Source organism: Aythya ferina (genome assembly GCF_964211825.1).
Source record: "Aythya ferina genome assembly, chromosome: 8".
Lineage (NCBI taxonomy): Eukaryota > Metazoa > Chordata > Aves > Anseriformes > Anatidae > Aythya > Aythya ferina.
Genome location: NC_140304.1, coordinates 13,232,498 through 13,248,542, shown reverse-complemented (window position 1 = coordinate 13,248,542; position 16,045 = coordinate 13,232,498). Strand labels below are relative to the sequence as shown.

At 48.0% G+C, this 16,045-nt stretch overlaps 1 protein-coding gene across 7 annotated transcripts in view; it reads left to right on the top strand.

Moving 5' to 3' along the window:
- Positions 1-16,045, top strand: part of RASAL2 (RAS protein activator like 2) — a 174,704-nt gene that overhangs the window by 44,581 nt on the left and 114,078 nt on the right. Inside the window, exon 1 of one of the 7 annotated variants that reach the window (XM_084526873.1) lies at positions 7,948-8,790. The exons of 4 other annotated variants lie outside the window; for them this stretch is intronic. In XM_084526873.1, coding sequence (XP_084382999.1) covers positions 8,196-8,790 — 595 coding nt within the window. In that variant the 5' untranslated portion in view covers positions 7,948-8,195. Of the gene's footprint in view, positions 1-7,947; positions 8,791-16,045 lie in introns of those variants that run through there. 2 more of the 7 variants (XM_084526870.1, XM_084526872.1) reach the window with 2 other exon arrangements.

Below are 16,045 nucleotides of genomic sequence, written 5' to 3'. Positions count from 1 at the left end.
ACGTGCCTTGTGCAGCTCCATTCTCACAACATCCAGTTCTTTGCTTTTGTCCTTCAGCAAGAAGGCGTGTGCATCTGTTGCAAATCTGCTCCATAAATAGGCTGAACGAGAAATTCCCTTCCTTCCTTCCTTCCTCTCTCCTCACAGCTTGATGCTATTCTGTGTCTTTACTCTTTTTGGGGGATAGCCTCTTTTGCATGTGCTGCCATAAAACATGTTTTTCATCGGGTAAGCTCCTTTCTTCCCCCCCGGCTCGTGCAGGTCCATGCCTGCAGGTCATCTTTCTCCACGTGTTGGCTCAGCGCACTGCTACCGGTCGTGAGATCCCCAGCACTGGCACTGGGCACATCCTCATGTTGGTGCTTTATTGCTGCCCAGCCTCTGGCTTTTGCACCAATTCACCTCTGTTCCCTACAGACAACCTGTGTAGAAAGGGCTCTTCTGGTTAGAAGGTCACTTGCATTTCATAACTGCTCTTTTTATCTTTTTTTTTTCTCCTTTCTCTTCCCGATTTACTGTCAATTGTCACACGCAATTCGCTAATGTTCATACATCATTTTGCAGGGGTCATGAGGTAGGTGTTAGGCTAATTCTCCTACAGCTCAAGGAATTTCACTGCCTAAATTTGGAGCCTGAAGTAATTTGTGCATTGCTCCTGCTGCTGGTTGGTTGTACTCCCGGTTCCCACCGCCTTGTCTCGGCAAACACTTCAGAGCTGTCACCCGTGGCAGTCTGCTCTAACAGATAGAAACACCACTGAATACAAAGGCTGTCCTGAACCCCCATGCAAACAGGATACAAAGCTGACCAGCAACTCACGTGTGTTTTTGGTGATTTCAAGAATTAGGCGTGTGTGGTTATGTTTCTTCACGCACAGATTCTATAAATGTCAAGCGTCTTGGGTGTTAAATACTGCAGAAGCATGTTTCAGGCTGTGTGAGCTAATTGTTTGTTTGCTTTCTTGTTACTAACAGGGCTTTTAAAAAGTCTTGCTAGTTTGGCCGTGGAAACCCCCAAGCCTGTTGGCTTTTTCCAGCAACAAACCAGACTTCAGCATGTGTAAGTGCTTGGCACAGGGCATTGGAAAAACCTCTCTGCAGATGAGCTGACGTCCTGCTGCTGCCCTTCTGCCCACCTGAACTGCCAGTCGTGCTGCTTAACTCCAGTGAGGGCAGCAGTCATGAAAGGGGACAGCGTTTGTACTAAAAACTTGAAGCATTGATAGAGTCACTGCAAACATTGCGATTGTGGATGTTGCTCCAGTTTGTTCCTTACTTGTACCATAACAGTGCACTGATATGCAACGGTAGTGATGCTGGGGAGTGTTGTGGATTAGTTGGTGGCTATCTTTGTTTACAAAGCTAGCATTGCATGAAGGAGCTGGTGAAATAGAGGTGGTTTATTTGCTCTGAGGTTGTCTGTTGTGGAGAAGAGGATAAAACAAAGCCAACAAAGTTAGGGCAATTAAGGAAAAAATATATAGAATGAAATCCTGCACCAAATTCCTTATTAATCATCATCAAAAAACAAAACAAAAACAAACAGTTTGAATCATCTCTAAGTGTAATTGCAGATCTGTATGAAAATTTACGTGCGGTCTCCCCTTCCTGGGCACCCGGTTGAAGAGGATTGCACAGATGCTTGGGTGGCTGGGGCTGCAGGCAACAGGCTGGGCTCTCTCACATCTGAGAAGTGATATTCTCACCAGCTTTTCTACATCTCTTTTCCTCTTCTGGGCCCCAGCCAACTTGCATTTAACGTGGTGGATGCTAGAGTTAACGTAGGTCGTCGAGTTAATAGGTCGTATTTTTGCAACAGCCTGCACTGAGGATGTGGTCCTTGACAGCTGCATAAAAATAAAGGGTGGAAAGTTTGAATATATACACCTGCTATTTGAGCGCTGTTACCAAGACCGTTCTTGAGATGTTTATCCACTAGCATGCCTAAATGTTACGACTGTTTTTCTCTTAGCAATGTTAAGGCTGCCTTTGGTTTGATGCAAGCTGTGACGGCCTCGAGCAGTGCTGTGTTCTGCTGGTAAAACCCTGCTGTAAGGTTGCAGGAATAAAGGTGTTTTTATTTTCTCTGTCCACAAAAATCCCAAACACTTAAGTCTGAAAAGGAGTGAGGAGATGGGAAGGTAATTTTGCCTGCTGGAAAGCACTATCACTAAAAAGGTGAATCAGTAAGCTGCTTGTGATATTGAAGGTGATACCAAACCCCACCTGTAGGCATGAAGAAGTAGATGTCGGAGTGGGGATAGGAAGTGTTTGTATGGTTTGGGAGATGGTTGGAACAGGTTGGAGTTGGATAATCTTTGAGGTCCGTTCCAATCCCAGCCATTCTGTGGTTCTGTTGTGTTACAGAAATTGTCAGTGAAGGTAGGTTAATGCTCCTGTCTCCCTTTAGGGGCTAAAATTTGTGATCTGCAGCTCTGAAGGATTTCCTCTCTGCTTTCATCCCCTTTCTGCATCGGTGGCTTCACAGTACAGCACATGGGTGAGCCTGCGGAGGAGGCAGCGTTGCAGGAGCAGCTGTGTCACCACCCGGCAGGGCTGCGGGCTTCTCCGCCTTGCAGAAACCTGTACCTGCAGCTCTGCGAGTTCGAGGCAAGTGCTGCCAGTCAGTAGGAATGCTCTTTTTGCTGCTCTGACTCTCTGTGCTGCAGAGCAGTTGCCAGAGTGTTTACCTTCAGGTTACAGGTTTGTTTATTTGCACCAGTGCATGTTTCCAAAATATTTGGCTGGCTTGGGCTGATGTTGCTCACAGCTGTGTGTGGGCTCGCTTAGCCGCTGTGCGCGCTTGGCTGGCTTCTAGATGTACGTTTTTATGGCCCTTGAAACTTGGCACGAGTTGTGTTTTGTCAACAACAACAACAAAGAAAATTGCTGGTGAAATTAAAATCTGGCATCGCCGTTCCTACAGGTTTGCTCTTGGTGTATTGAAATGGGATTTTCTTGCAAACTTTTCTTGGCGTTGATCCAGAACGCAGCATCTCATAAATCTGTATTATCACTCCGCTCACTTGTCAGGGTTGCAGCATCTTCTCATGTAGACCATGGGAACAGCATGGAAAACTGAAGCTAGGAAACTTTCAAATGAGGAGTTTGTATGAGAGCAATGGCAGAAGGAATTTGCCATGGAATTAGGGGGCAGAAACCTTCAAGAGGTTTTCACTGCCTTCCTTCAGAAACTAGACATCCCAAAACTGGAGGGTAAGGGACATGGAAATTCAGCACAACGCTCCAGCAGTTGCAGCGTGCCTTGTCACGGGAATGGTAGGTCATGAAAACTGGGTGCTCTTGGGCGTGTGGGTATGGCGGTGTCACTGTTCAGCTTATTCTTAGATGCCCTCTGTTCTCAGCATAGCGATGGTGAGGACAGCCTGCCTTTTTTATGTACCTGGGACAGGTGAGCTTGCTGTGTAGTCCCTGCTAGGTATTTCCAACTCGAAGCTCTGCTCCCAGCGACTCCACTTTGGGCTCAGTAAATTATCTGTGTTCCAACCATGCGGATTCCGATCTCCAGCAAGCCTTGCTCTTTGAGTTGCTGTAATCCCAAATGCAACAATTTTTAAGGTACTGTTTGGTTTGTCCTCTGCATAACTTGGTGCACTGAGCACGAGGCGGTCAGGTGCACGGCTGCGTGCTGCTCCAAGAAGTGATGTTCACCTGCAGGAAGTGTTGCGGGGGAAACAGATGCATCTCGGTGATAGGGGATGGGAAGGGGATGTTAGGTCATTAATTACTTAGCCTTGCATAAACAAAACTTAATAGTTTGAAAAGTCAGTAATTTAAAGGGGAGGAAAAATCTTTCATCTTCGGCTGTGCTATTTAGCTAAATGTCAAGCTGGGTCAATTGGAAGAGTTTTGTGATGATTTCTGCTTTATATATTGATTACTTTTTCTTGAACAGTGCCAGCGCAGGGAGCGTTGGACTAGTTTTGAAGGGAGAAAGGATGTAGGGGGATCTAGTCTGCAAAGTCAGGGATCCCTGCCCGGGTGAATCACTTCGGGTTTATCCGGGGATGGTGCTGGGTGTGATTGGATTCACGTTTTTCTGCCTGGGAGAGAACTCACTTCATGGCTGGTAGCTGGGGACTTAGCTTGGTGTCTTCTCAGAAATGTTGCTTTCTGAACCTGCTGTGTTTATCATTTTGAGGAGAGAACACAGCTGAAGGCCCACGTGTGGTGATAAAGCTGCAGGGCTGGCTAGGGGCTCTGGTGCCCTCTCTCCTTTGGTTACTGCTCTCCTCTGCCCCCCTCACCCCATCCCTGCCTTGGAAAATCTTCTAAAAAAATTGCTGGCAAGTTTGTGCTTGGTCCAAAAGTAATTTAAAATGGAGTGGTTCGGTCATGGGAGGTTTCAATTCACGTTTTTCTCAGTATAAGCTGTAATAAAGATGAACTTAAGTGTTATAGTTTGCATGTGCCTTTACTGGAGCACAAGACGAGAGTGAGATAGCATTAAAAATTATTTTTTATCGTCAGAGACACGTTCTCCCTCCAGCTGCTTGGCAGCGCTGCTTTTGTTTTTCACATTGTTATTGTTATTTTTGTAATTGGCTGGTGGTGTTTAGTAAACAACTGATACTGCGAGGAATTTCTGCAGCTTCTTGCAGCAGAGCTGGGTAGGTTTTTTGGAAGGCTGAATGGTGGAGGGAGGACTTCCCACGCAGGAGGCCGCTGCCAAAGACTTGTCTTCATATGCTCGGTGAAAATGTAATGCTGCTCGTGTAAATTTTCTGTGAAATGTTGTTACACATTTAAGAAAGATTGTTTTCCCAATATAATGCTAAAGCTGGAGTACAGTTATATTTCAGGGTAGCAAATCTGCATTTTTTGCATAAATTACTTAAATATTTAGGAGCAGTGAGATATATGCTGTTAAACATGTCAAATCAGATGATTAAATGACTGGATTGTTAGGAAGAAAATAGTAATTTTCTGAAAAAGCTTAATGAATGATCTGGCACAATGAACTACAAACACACCAGAAAAAAAAAACACACCCTTCTGAGAAAATTTGCCAGCCGAGGATCACATCTTTATGCAGCAGGTAATAAAGACGGGAGGCATGAGTGAAAATATTCCTGACTTTCTCAAGTGAATTGACAAGCTCCTTTCTTCCACGGCAATTATTTTACCTGCTGACAGCTGAGTGGGTGGCTCTCCGTGGTTAGGGATTTAGCAATGCGCTGGCAGTCACTGTTCAAGTTGATTTCTTTGTGATAGTCGGCCGTGCAAGCGCTTCCCAGGAAAAGCTGCTGCTCTGAAACGACTTCAGCTTCCACGCGTGGCCTGCGGAGCAAGGAGAGCATTCAGCGATGTGAATCGCCGCCTTGCATCTCACACAAGAAATGCTGAAGCCAACTGAAGCCGATTGTAACTGGGTGGCGTTGGATGTGAACAGATTTGTTTGGGCATCGCCTTCGCTATGGGTGATGTGGAGGAGGAGGGAAGGGTCCGGTTTGACTCAAAGCCCAGACTAACATTTTTGAGTGAGCAGCTTAAAAGAATTGTCTTCTTTGTAGACTAAGCAAACTTGTGCATCAGTGGTTTTATGTCAATAAACATGTGAGCCTTGCGTGCCCTTTTTAGAATCGCTTTGAGAAGGCCCATGTTACCCCGTGCAGGACGCAGTGAAGTACCCGCTAAGTGAGGCAGCTGGGTGACTGCTTTCTTGGAGCAAGACGCGTGTTCATCTGAGCGGTGGCAACAAGAAAGCAAAAGGGAAATCAAAAGTGAAGACCCTTCTGACATTACTTGAACTTAAACTGTGCCTAAATCCACGTGCCGGAGTAACGTTGCCACAGCTGGTGGCAAGTTACCCGAGTCGAGCCGCTCCTGTTGGTCCCACCGAGTCCCCTGGTGCAGCACCTAGGTGCTTCCGAACCCTGTTGCCAAAAAGGCGCCTTGTATCAGCTCTCCGCTTGGTCGCTGTGTTTCAGCAGCAGCTAGAAAGCACGCTGAGAATCTCCAGCAAGCAAATCCCGGGAGGAGTTGAGCTACTGCAGTGCCTGTCTCTGTTTTCTGTCCTCCCCTGCCCTTCGGCGCTCCCAGCAGTCCATACAGATGTGCTAGTGGAAACTCACACAAGCGAGGCTTGCAGAGCTGACCAGAAACCTACCTCACGTTCTCAGTTTTCTCGGCTTATTATGGCCTGTGCCATGAGAGCAAACCACACTGTCGTCTGCCGGGTTTATTTGTACTTATTTCTGAAGTTCCATGAGGCCGGTTTTACCAGACTGACTAATTCAAAGCATTTGTTCAAGGCGCTGCTGCCTCTTGAGGGGTCAGAGGCTCACCAAGGAAAAGCAGGAGCTGTTGCTGGAAGGGGTGGGTGACCAAGTACCGGTGGCTGAGGTCGAGCTCAGTGCCATGCTTGCCTTAGAGGCAAGGCCCCACAGGCCTCTGTGCTCGGTGAAGGGGATCGAGGAGGAGAAACACTGCTGGCTGTGGGTGAGCCTTACGTCGGGAATTATTTACAAGACCTCAAGCCATACAAGTCCGTGGGACCAGGTGGGCTGCCTCAACAGGGGATCAGCAGCCCCTGGGATCGAGAAACAGAGAAGTGTTTCCTGGTCTGCCTGGAGAAGAGCCAGCTCGCTTCTTCCCCGGTGAATTCTCCACCAGCGTTTTGCTCAGGTACATTTTGCCACCGAGGACACGTGCGCTGAGCAGCACGACTTCCTGCAGAGCAGGAGAGGCAGCTTGGGTGCTTTCGATGCTGAGTTGGTATTGCAGTGTCCGAGCTGTCCGAGTGTCTGAGGTGGGTGAAACTCCTTGAACCAGGCAACTTTACTCAGCCACTTCTCTTGCTTCAAAGTGAGAACGCAGCTTGCTGCTGAATAGAGAACTGATTTCTCCGCGTGGTGCAGGTCTTGGGTAACTGCGTCCTTGTTTCGGGGAGCAGTGACACCCTTTTCCCAGTGCATGCAGAAGTGAGGAAGTTTTGCATCTGCAGCTGTCAGGAATGTGCTTTGGCTGATGAATGCCGTCGAAGCTTAAAGGCGAGATCCCATAGCGGGCCGGTTAAGCTTTATTGGTCTGCCAGACCAGATTATCATTTTATTTAACCAGAGAAGTAGTTTTCATTGTCACTTGATTGCCAAGGGTCTGTCAGCATTTCCATTATAAACCCCCTATTTTCAGGGATTTGAGTAGACTTGAGATTTAAGTGTTCTGCTCTGAAACTTGGCAAGCGTGGGCTGAGTTCACCAGCAGATATTTTCTTTATGAGATTTTAAAATAGTCAGCTGTTTCTTAAATTGTAGAGAAGGCAAGGGTGTTTTTTTTTTTCTTTTCCTCTTGGTTAAACAGATAGGATTATTTTTTCCACCCTGCTTATTCCAACGAGATTTATCAAAACAAAACCCTATTCTCTTGTTTAAAGAAAGAAAGAAAAAAGAAGAAGACAAATATGCCCACTGTCAAGTTGTGTTTGCCAGCAGATCATGCCTCAAAGCTTTCCCAATCTCTGCTTCGGTGTGTGGTTGATGAAGTCCCACCCACCCTCTCTGCCCTTTTTCTCCTCCCCTTCACTTCTCTCCCTTTGGTGTATTTACACTCTCACTATATTAAGTTGCAGCATTTCTTCTCCCCCCTTTGCCTTGCTCCGGGAAGCTTCCAGCACCCGGTTCTGAGCAAGCTGGGTGTTTCACTTCTCTCTAAAAGGAAACTCTGGGGCCTTCCTAAGTGATCCAACGTACCCGTGGTAAATATCAGCTCCAGGAATTGTCTTTCTGTTGTGTGTTGCTCTATTTGGTGTATTTACTGCTTCGCTGAAGGACGTGTGCATTGCTCTCAGTGTGACTATTGCAATTTCTGAGACTTTGGTGCGACTTTGAGTGAAGGACTTTCACAGTCGTCTTTTTTTTTTTATTTTAACCAAATCTTTGATGTTGACTGAAGAAAAGTGAAGTGTGATTGGTGCAGAACACCACTGTGGCTTTTCATGGCTGGGCTCTTTTAGTCATTTCCTGAGAACTTGGTGCAGAAGGGCGACAATGCAGGAAGCGGCAGCAGGCTCGGCGAGGCTGCGCGTGCTGCTGGAGGTGAGGGCTTGTCCCTGCTGCTGAGATGTAGAAGTACCTGGCGCTGGGGTTGATGCTCCTCGGGGAGAGCCTCCGCTGTCCTTCACAGCGGTGAAGAGCATGATTTGGGCACCAAAAGCTGAAATTCAAGAGCAGGAAAATGAGTGCTTTTAAAAAGTACTATAGTCTCTCTCCCAGGACCTTTAGAAGATCCTTGTCGGAACAAGATGCTGGCACGGCTACCCTGAAGGAGTATCACTGGTACCACCAAATGAAAAGCAAGAAGATGAATAAACAAACGGCCTCGGACCCCGAGAAGGCGCTCGGAGCGTACAGGTGGCAGACACATCCGCGGCTGCCCTGGAAGATAAGCAAAAGAGCGCGCTCCTGCAGCCTCAGAGGGGAAGGCAACGACCCGAGCCTTGTCAAAAGTTCTGCAAGCGTGGATGCTACCAGCACTGATGACCTCCACAAAGAGCCAGCGGAGATGCTTTTCCAGGCGAGGACCAGGTCGCTGCGGGTTCCCTTCAACCGCTCTCTGTCCGAACCCGTGCCGCACTCTGCGGCCAGGAGCACAAAGCCCTTCCTGCAAGCCGTGCGCTCGGTGGACTGCGAGCAGCAGGGCTACTTCGTCCGTGGCATCTTCTCCACTCTCTCAAGCGGCTTTTCAAGGATAATAAATCGAAGGGGGGAGCCTGTCAGTGGGTCACTGGGCGAGTGGAAGGCAGATGATAATCAAACCGATCCGGCCACAGGTAACGGGCTCTGTTTTGTTTTGTTCTCCTTGTGTTACAGGTGTCTATAGTTATTCTTTGGGATATGCCATCGTTGTTGAAACTGGTTTTGAACTTGGTGTTTATTAACATGAGATTTGCAACTTTCTGCTCTTCTACCTTAATTTAAAAAAAAATGGCTAAGGAGAAAAAAAATAAAGGCCTTTCCTGATTAGGGAAGTGGTGTGATGTTTTGGCATGTGCTTAAAAACCTGCAGGTCCCTTTAAAACAGATGTCTTGGAGGAAGCAGAAGCATTGCTCTCCAAAATGAACTGCGTGTGTGGTGTGCGCAGTCCTGCGAGCGCAGCAGCCTCGGAGGAGCTGTCGTGCACTGATGGATATATCAAGCCTGCTACTGTAAATGGAGTACTAGGGGGAGAGCGAAAGAGAAATAAAGCTGTCGTTTAACCAGTGCTCAAGGCAGTGGAACGGATCTACTTCCTCATACCAGATTCAGAGTTTTGTAATCAATCAGCTAAATTGATGTCTGCTCTGTGTTAGATGCCAGGGATGGCAGTGCTGGGAAGGTTTAGCCAGCCGGGATTGAGGTCAGCAGGATGCCAGGCCGAGATTCCCTTTCAGTCTGCCCTGCTGCTAACAATGCTCATCAAGTGTGTGTGTGTGGGGGAGAAATGGGAAGAAGGAATTTGCCTTCTGTTTTCTCAGGTCTTTTGTGCAACTTCTTCATGGGCTCCCCAGTCTGAACTGAGTGACTGCAGATGCATTGGGAAAAAAAAAAAAAAAAAAAAAAGGTTAAATTTAGAATAAAAACAAAAATAAACCTCCCTTCGCCCCGAAGCCTCAGCACTTTCCAGAGTCCTCCAGATTATCTTATTAAAACCTGATAACATCTGGATCTAGTTAAAACTGCTGGAGAAGTCACCCATAATAAAAAATAAATAAATTCATCTTGCTGTTATTACTAGGAAACACTCTGTCCGCATGGGTGCTGGGTCTCAGCCACAGTGGCTCATCTCTTACAGGGTTGTGTTTGGTGCTAGGAGCAGTCACATTGCTCTAAACCAAGAACAAGTGGCCAAAGAGGAGGAATAAGGCAGAAGGACCATCTCCCCTGGCATCCCAGGGTTTGTTCAAAGCAGCCACGTACAGTCTGTGACTTGTATTCCTCCACGACCTTGCTCGGTTGGAATTTGGCTTGATGCTGCTTGTTGAATCTCGTGGCATACGTGGAAAAAGTGAAGACAGAGGGTTGCTTTATTGCTGTTCTTGAAGGCAGCTGTGTTAAGGGGTTGGTTTGATATTAGGAACAAGGATTTCCACTGTAGGCTTCTGCTGTTGTTGAGAGCTCCTGGGAGGCAGAGGTATTATTGCGAGCTCCCTGGGAAGGTTTGTTTGGTCCTTTCCACCCACCAGCATACGTCAGCAAGCTATATTGGGAAGGTATTCTGTAGGACATGAGCATTTTGCATTAAAATCGTGCAATCTCTGGAGGGCAGAGCATGCTGTGGTTGCTTTTTTCTTGGTCCTGGTGCGCTTTGATACCGAACGGTTCTCTAGTAATTCATACGAGCTGTTAGCTGGCTAGGTTGTTGGGGTCTCTGATTCTGGTAGTGTGAAAAGGGAACAGTGGAAAAGGATTATTTGTGAGAAGCTACATGTCGATTACGGGACAAATACAGAGTCTTCTGGCTCTTGGACCCTGAAACCTCTGCCCGAGCCAGCCAAAGGTGGTTTCACAAAGAGCCTCGCAGTTCAGGAACTGAGAGAAAACAATGGGACTCAAGGTAAAAGCCAAACCCTCTCGAGGGAGGAAGTCATAGCTGGGAAGGTGCCTGGGGAAGCGAGGCTGTGCGGGCACCTACATCACCTCCTGAACCAGGGCCCTGCTTCTTGGAGGCTTACCCCCTGCTCCTCGAGCAGACAACAGCTGGGCTCTAAGAGAACTCGTTTGGCCCCAAAGATGTGCTGCCTTGTGGGGTTTATAGACACAGGACAGCGAGTTGCTGGCCTCAGGATGTTGGCCCTGCTGGGTCAGCCCTGCCCCAGCGAGCCTGAGAGCTGGCGGCACCACCGGGAGCTGGACAACAGAAAGGGAGAGAAATGTAACTCGCCTGTCCTGCCTCCTGTTGAGGAATAAATCCAAGGAAATGGGTTGTTCTCCTGTCCAAGAGGCAGGATTTAGGAATCCTGCTGTTAAGCCCCGTGGTCTGCCCAGACTTCCGCCTTGCCCAGAGGCAGTGTGAGCCACGGGGTCTCTCCAAAGCATGCAGGCGCTTTAACTTGGAAGGGCTGCAGTGAAAGTGTCCCGGGAAACATCTGGTTGGACAGAATTTCTTGTCGCTGTGACCCAGAACCAAGGAGGACCTTGCCTGGGGTGTTAAATACACAGCCCGAGAGGAGAGGCATGCTTTGGGGTTGAACCGAGAACCTTCAGGCATGCTGTCCGCCTTCTGTCCAAGCAGCCGAGCCCTTTCCTTACTCTTCGTTAAAACCCTTTCCACTTCCTCTGAAACAGTTGCAGATTATCAGCTTAAAAGGAAGAGAAAGGAGTCTTCCTCCTGGAGCGTGCCTGCCCTGCCGTGCTCGGCCTTACCACTGCGCTGGGGTCGCGGCGCTGGGACCTCGGCGTGGGCTCGGGGAGTTTGCTGCTGACCTTTGGAGAGCAGGGGCAGAGCAGTTCCCTTCTTCCAGAACCGGTTACCTCCCAAAAGAGGGTTGGTTGTTTCTTTTGGCAGCTTGCGGAGGGAAGTGGGATTTAAAAAAAAAATAATAATAAAAAAAATCTGGATAAATATTTTCCAGTTGGTCTCACAGTCTAGGAAGCATGTTCAGACGCTGCTTCATCGCTCCTTGGCTGCAGAAATCCCTCCTGGATCGGTGCAGGCATCCTCTTGGGCGAGGAGGGACGCCGAACCTGCGGAGAGCTGGCTCCTGCCGCGTGTGCTCGCTCCCCGGGGACGCTGCAGCTTCTCCCCTCCGTGCTGCTTGGGAGCAGCATTTGGTGCGTGTGCCCTGGCTTCTGAGCGCTTCCACACCCAGGCGTTTCGCACAAGCCTTTAAATTGGCATGTGCAAAGCCCCGAGTGAGAAGGACTTGGGCTCAGTACGCAGTTATTATTTATACCATCGTTAATTAAAGAGCACTTTAATTTCTAGCAGATGTACCAGCTCGAGGAAAGAGAAGTAGCACTCTGATAAGCTTAATGGTTGTGAACACACCGAGTTTTCTTTAGGAGCGAGATAAGGAAGGAGCTATGCAGACAACTCAGAGCCTTGGATCCAAGGGTTGTGGGTGAGCTGCTGCACTCGGTTTTATTTTGTTTCTATCTCTGAGTATTGCCAGTGACCCTTCAACTCTGTTAAGAGTAGATTTGTGAGAGACTTCCCAGATAACATGTATTTCACTGCTCCTTCTTATCTAGATCTCAGGGCAATGCAAGTTTAATTGGAGATTGATGACAAAATAACTCTTCAGTAGAATCAATTACCTGTATCTTCAGTGGCTATCTCTTGGGGGAGGGAGAAGGTAAACACTGATTTCTTGCAGTTGACATGCATTTGTCTTCCACACTCACTCTACACTTGAGATTTTTATGGTGACACTTCCCACAGGATTATTTCCTTTACTTTCTTCACCCTGGGTAAAGATCTGTTTCTTCAGTATTTTAATTTTATGCTCTAAATCATTTTAGAGTTTTTTTGTACTTAGGCTGAGAGAGTGTAGTTTCTATCCTTGCTTTTCTGGAATTGTTCTTTTTTTATTTCTTACAGTTCACTAAAGTTACTCAAACGTGGTGCTCTTTTTAGTACCATCTAGGTTGATTGAATTCTTAGTTTTGTATCTTTCCATATAAACTTCTGTGGAGAGAATCTGCATTTTCACACTTATAACTCAAATTATAGCCAAGGCATTTTGGTTTCTTCAGTGATTCCCCAAACACGAAACTATTTCTTCTGTCTGCAGTGGGAATTCAGCGTTACTCATTGAGGCAGCTTTTCAAATTTTCATGTTTCCAGAAGTGCTTTCTCATTTTAGAAGTGCTCCTACTGACTCATGCTCCCCCGCACCCCCGGTTCGCTTTTTCTGTGGAGCAGTTTATTTTTGGTGGGGTTTTTATTAGCGAACCTCTACACAATTGAGCTCTCCGTGTAACTCACACGCCCATTGAAGCGCTGTGTAAATGCCACTTTATCTGCACCCTGCCGTGTTCCTACGTTTGGCTGCAAGGTGCAGGCTCGGTGTTTGCAGTCATTAACCTTTAATTGCCAGAACAGCTTCAGGACGGCTGTTCAGACCTAGGCTACATCAAAATGACCGAAGCTTTTTTGGAGAGTGACAGCTATGGGAGCAGCAGTCTGCAGCCGAGTATTGCTCTGGTTTTCAAGCTGTGGTGTGTCTTCGTGGGGCTAAATGTTGTGGTGCGTGGTGTACTGAAAGCTGCAGAGGGGTGGGACACACCGGGGAGCGTTTCTGGCATTTCACAGCTTTGGATACGGATCCCACTTCTTCCCCCCAAGGATTTCCTTCGGATCTTGACCCATGTGCCTTGCTCAGTACGACGCCGTATCGTTTACTGTGGGTAATAGGCTAATGCTATGCAGATGAATGTTTATGATTTCAACAGAAAACAATTAGCGACAATATCTGAGGCTAATAAAATTACAGTCATCCGGCGCTAATTATGCTTAACAAAGGGTGTCTCTGGGCAGGTAGTTGCGCTCATTTCAGCTCTGGCTGTTGATTTCCCTCCTCCTTAATCCCAGACCATTTTGTCTGAAGCCAGAAATTAACAACCACCGGGATGAATGAGGACATTTTTATTTGTGAGGATTTTCCTGACTCATGAAATGATGACGAGGGAATGGCAGAGTCTTGCATTCCAGGTTGCTTTTTGCTGCTCTTGGGGTCTGTGCCTGTGTTTTTGCTCCTTGTGCGGAGTGTGCTGATAACCTGTGCTTGCAGTACTGTTACCTGTGGTTACGTTGGTCATGAGAAATTCTTGCATGGGAATTACCGTGAGGGTAAGTGTGTCCTAGAGATGTCCCCTGGCTGTTCTTTGCAGGGAGACAGGGCTTGAAGAGATGCAGCTTTCACAGGAACAGCTAAGGAGTGGAGGTGTGGGGATTAGGAGAAAGGGCTCTCAGCAAAGTAGAGATTTCGGGTTGTGGTGGGAGAAGCTTTTCCTTTGATTCCAGGCCAGACGGGGCCAAGAGGAAGCAGCCGGAGGAGGAAGAACAGCCTTTGCTGTGCAGAGGAGGAGCTACGTCTGGCAAGCAGTTGGACTGGGAGCCTTTGGCCAAGTTTCACGTCCTGCCTGCCCAGTCCCCGGAAAGAGGAGCTCCGGGGCGAGACCCAGGGGGCAGGAGCAGTGCATGGTCTGGGGACAGCCCCGGCAGCCTGTCCTCGCCCTTAGCCCCACAGAGCAGCCAGCCCAGGTGTGGGAGGCGTGCAGAAGACAGCGGAAATAAATGGTGTTAGACTTCTCTCAAAATGCTGTATTTGTCTTAAAGATGAACATAAAACGCAGCTGTCGAAGCGTGCTGAAAGGGGAACTTCGCACAGCGGCTCGGCTCTTCTGGAAAACCCTGAGGTTTTGCCACTCCAGTAATGGGAACCTTAACTCTTGGAGGCATTTAGAGCCTGTGGCCAGAGGGCAAATTCGGCCAGGGTGAAGCTGCCTTCAGGCAGAGCTCCCTGCTTTGCGTTGCCCCAGCGCTGCCGGTAATGGAGCTCGGTGCAAGCTGAGAATTGCCGGTGTGCTTACACAACCAGCACTTCCTAGGCACATTGACCCTTTTTTCTTAAAATAACAAACCCAGAGGAAAGTATTTGTTTTAGGTCTTTGTTTCATTTTTCCAAATAACGAATGGTGTACATCTGTAAGGCTAACAGCGCTTGATTTAGGACTCAAAGCAATGGCATGTTAGAAGTAAACAAACGTGCACAAGATTATCTCCGTGCTCTTATTTATAGCGTTACTTGATCGCTTGCTTCAACTAATTAACTTGTTTTATTTAGCCTTATGCTTTCTGTGCTGATACTTTGGGGGTAGTTACTCAAAAGACTCTCTAGGCTCTTCTGAAATAAATACTTCATAATCCTGTAAAACATCACTTGTTTTAAAGGAAGCTGTTTATATAAATAACAAGCTAATGCATGAACCTCTTGACATGTTAGCATTGAAACCAACTGTCCCCTGCGTGGTTTTGTTCTTACTACGAGGGAAGCTGAAGCCAGACATCTGGTCCTCTGTGGGCAGGAGAATGCTGTGCTAGTTACAGGGCTGCTCGTCTGAATGGAGTCAGAAGACATTGTGTACAGAGGGGGTGAAGAAAATGACTGAAAGAGAGGTTTTGAAGAGGCTTCGGTTTTGGAGAGCAGGCGTTCTCCCCCTCTGTTCCTTGTGGGGGCATGCTGGTTGTTTGAGTGTGTGCATCTGGTGTAGGAGCATCCCTCCCAAAGCTGCTCCTGGGGAAAGTGGCGCAGAAAGGGGCAAAGTTCCTGCCGGTGGTGTGTGAGAGCAGGGAGCGAGCGAGGGCGTTTTTCCAGCTCCAGAGCAGTGTTTGTCAGCTCTCGCCATGCTTTGCTGTCAGTGCTGTCTGTAGGTTGGAGACCTCGGGGATCAGCTGTGTTGTGGTTTTATGGCTCCTCCCTTCAGTGAGATCTGAGTTCTTACTCCCGAGCTGGTTTATTTGCAGAGCTCTCAGATCCCTCTCCCCTCATCACAGCCAAATCCCTGTCTCTAGGTGAAACGCAAGGAGCTACGCTGCCAAGTCCAGCGGCAGGCTGTAAGCAGACCTGCTTGGACACCTCGGGGCTCAGTGCGTTTCCCCAGGAAAAGCAAAAGCCCCTTTTCAATGCAGTCACTTCTGGGGCGATTCTCCTCAGACAGTTGCTGACTGACACAGATGCTTTGGCATGTGGTTTTGATGAATTACCACTGAAAAGCCTGCCAAGCTTCTGATACTTGCTCCGCATCTCCATCCACCTCGTGGCTCCTGCCGGCTGCACGTGAGGAATGGCTCTGTCGCGACACTGCTGGGAGTGTTTTGGGCTGCCTGGCGAGGGCTGGCTTCTGGCTGCACTGCTGTGGCCACAGGCTTCCTGTCAGCCCGGCTGCTGCCTGATACAAACACAAGTATGGTTTCGGCCACAAGTCTTGAAATGATGGTCCTTGCCTCTATGCAGCTTCCTATGCACCTTCTTGAACGACACCGGGACTTGGTTTAATCAAAACAGGGTGAAGTTTGGGCAAGGAACGGAAAAGAAATGAGT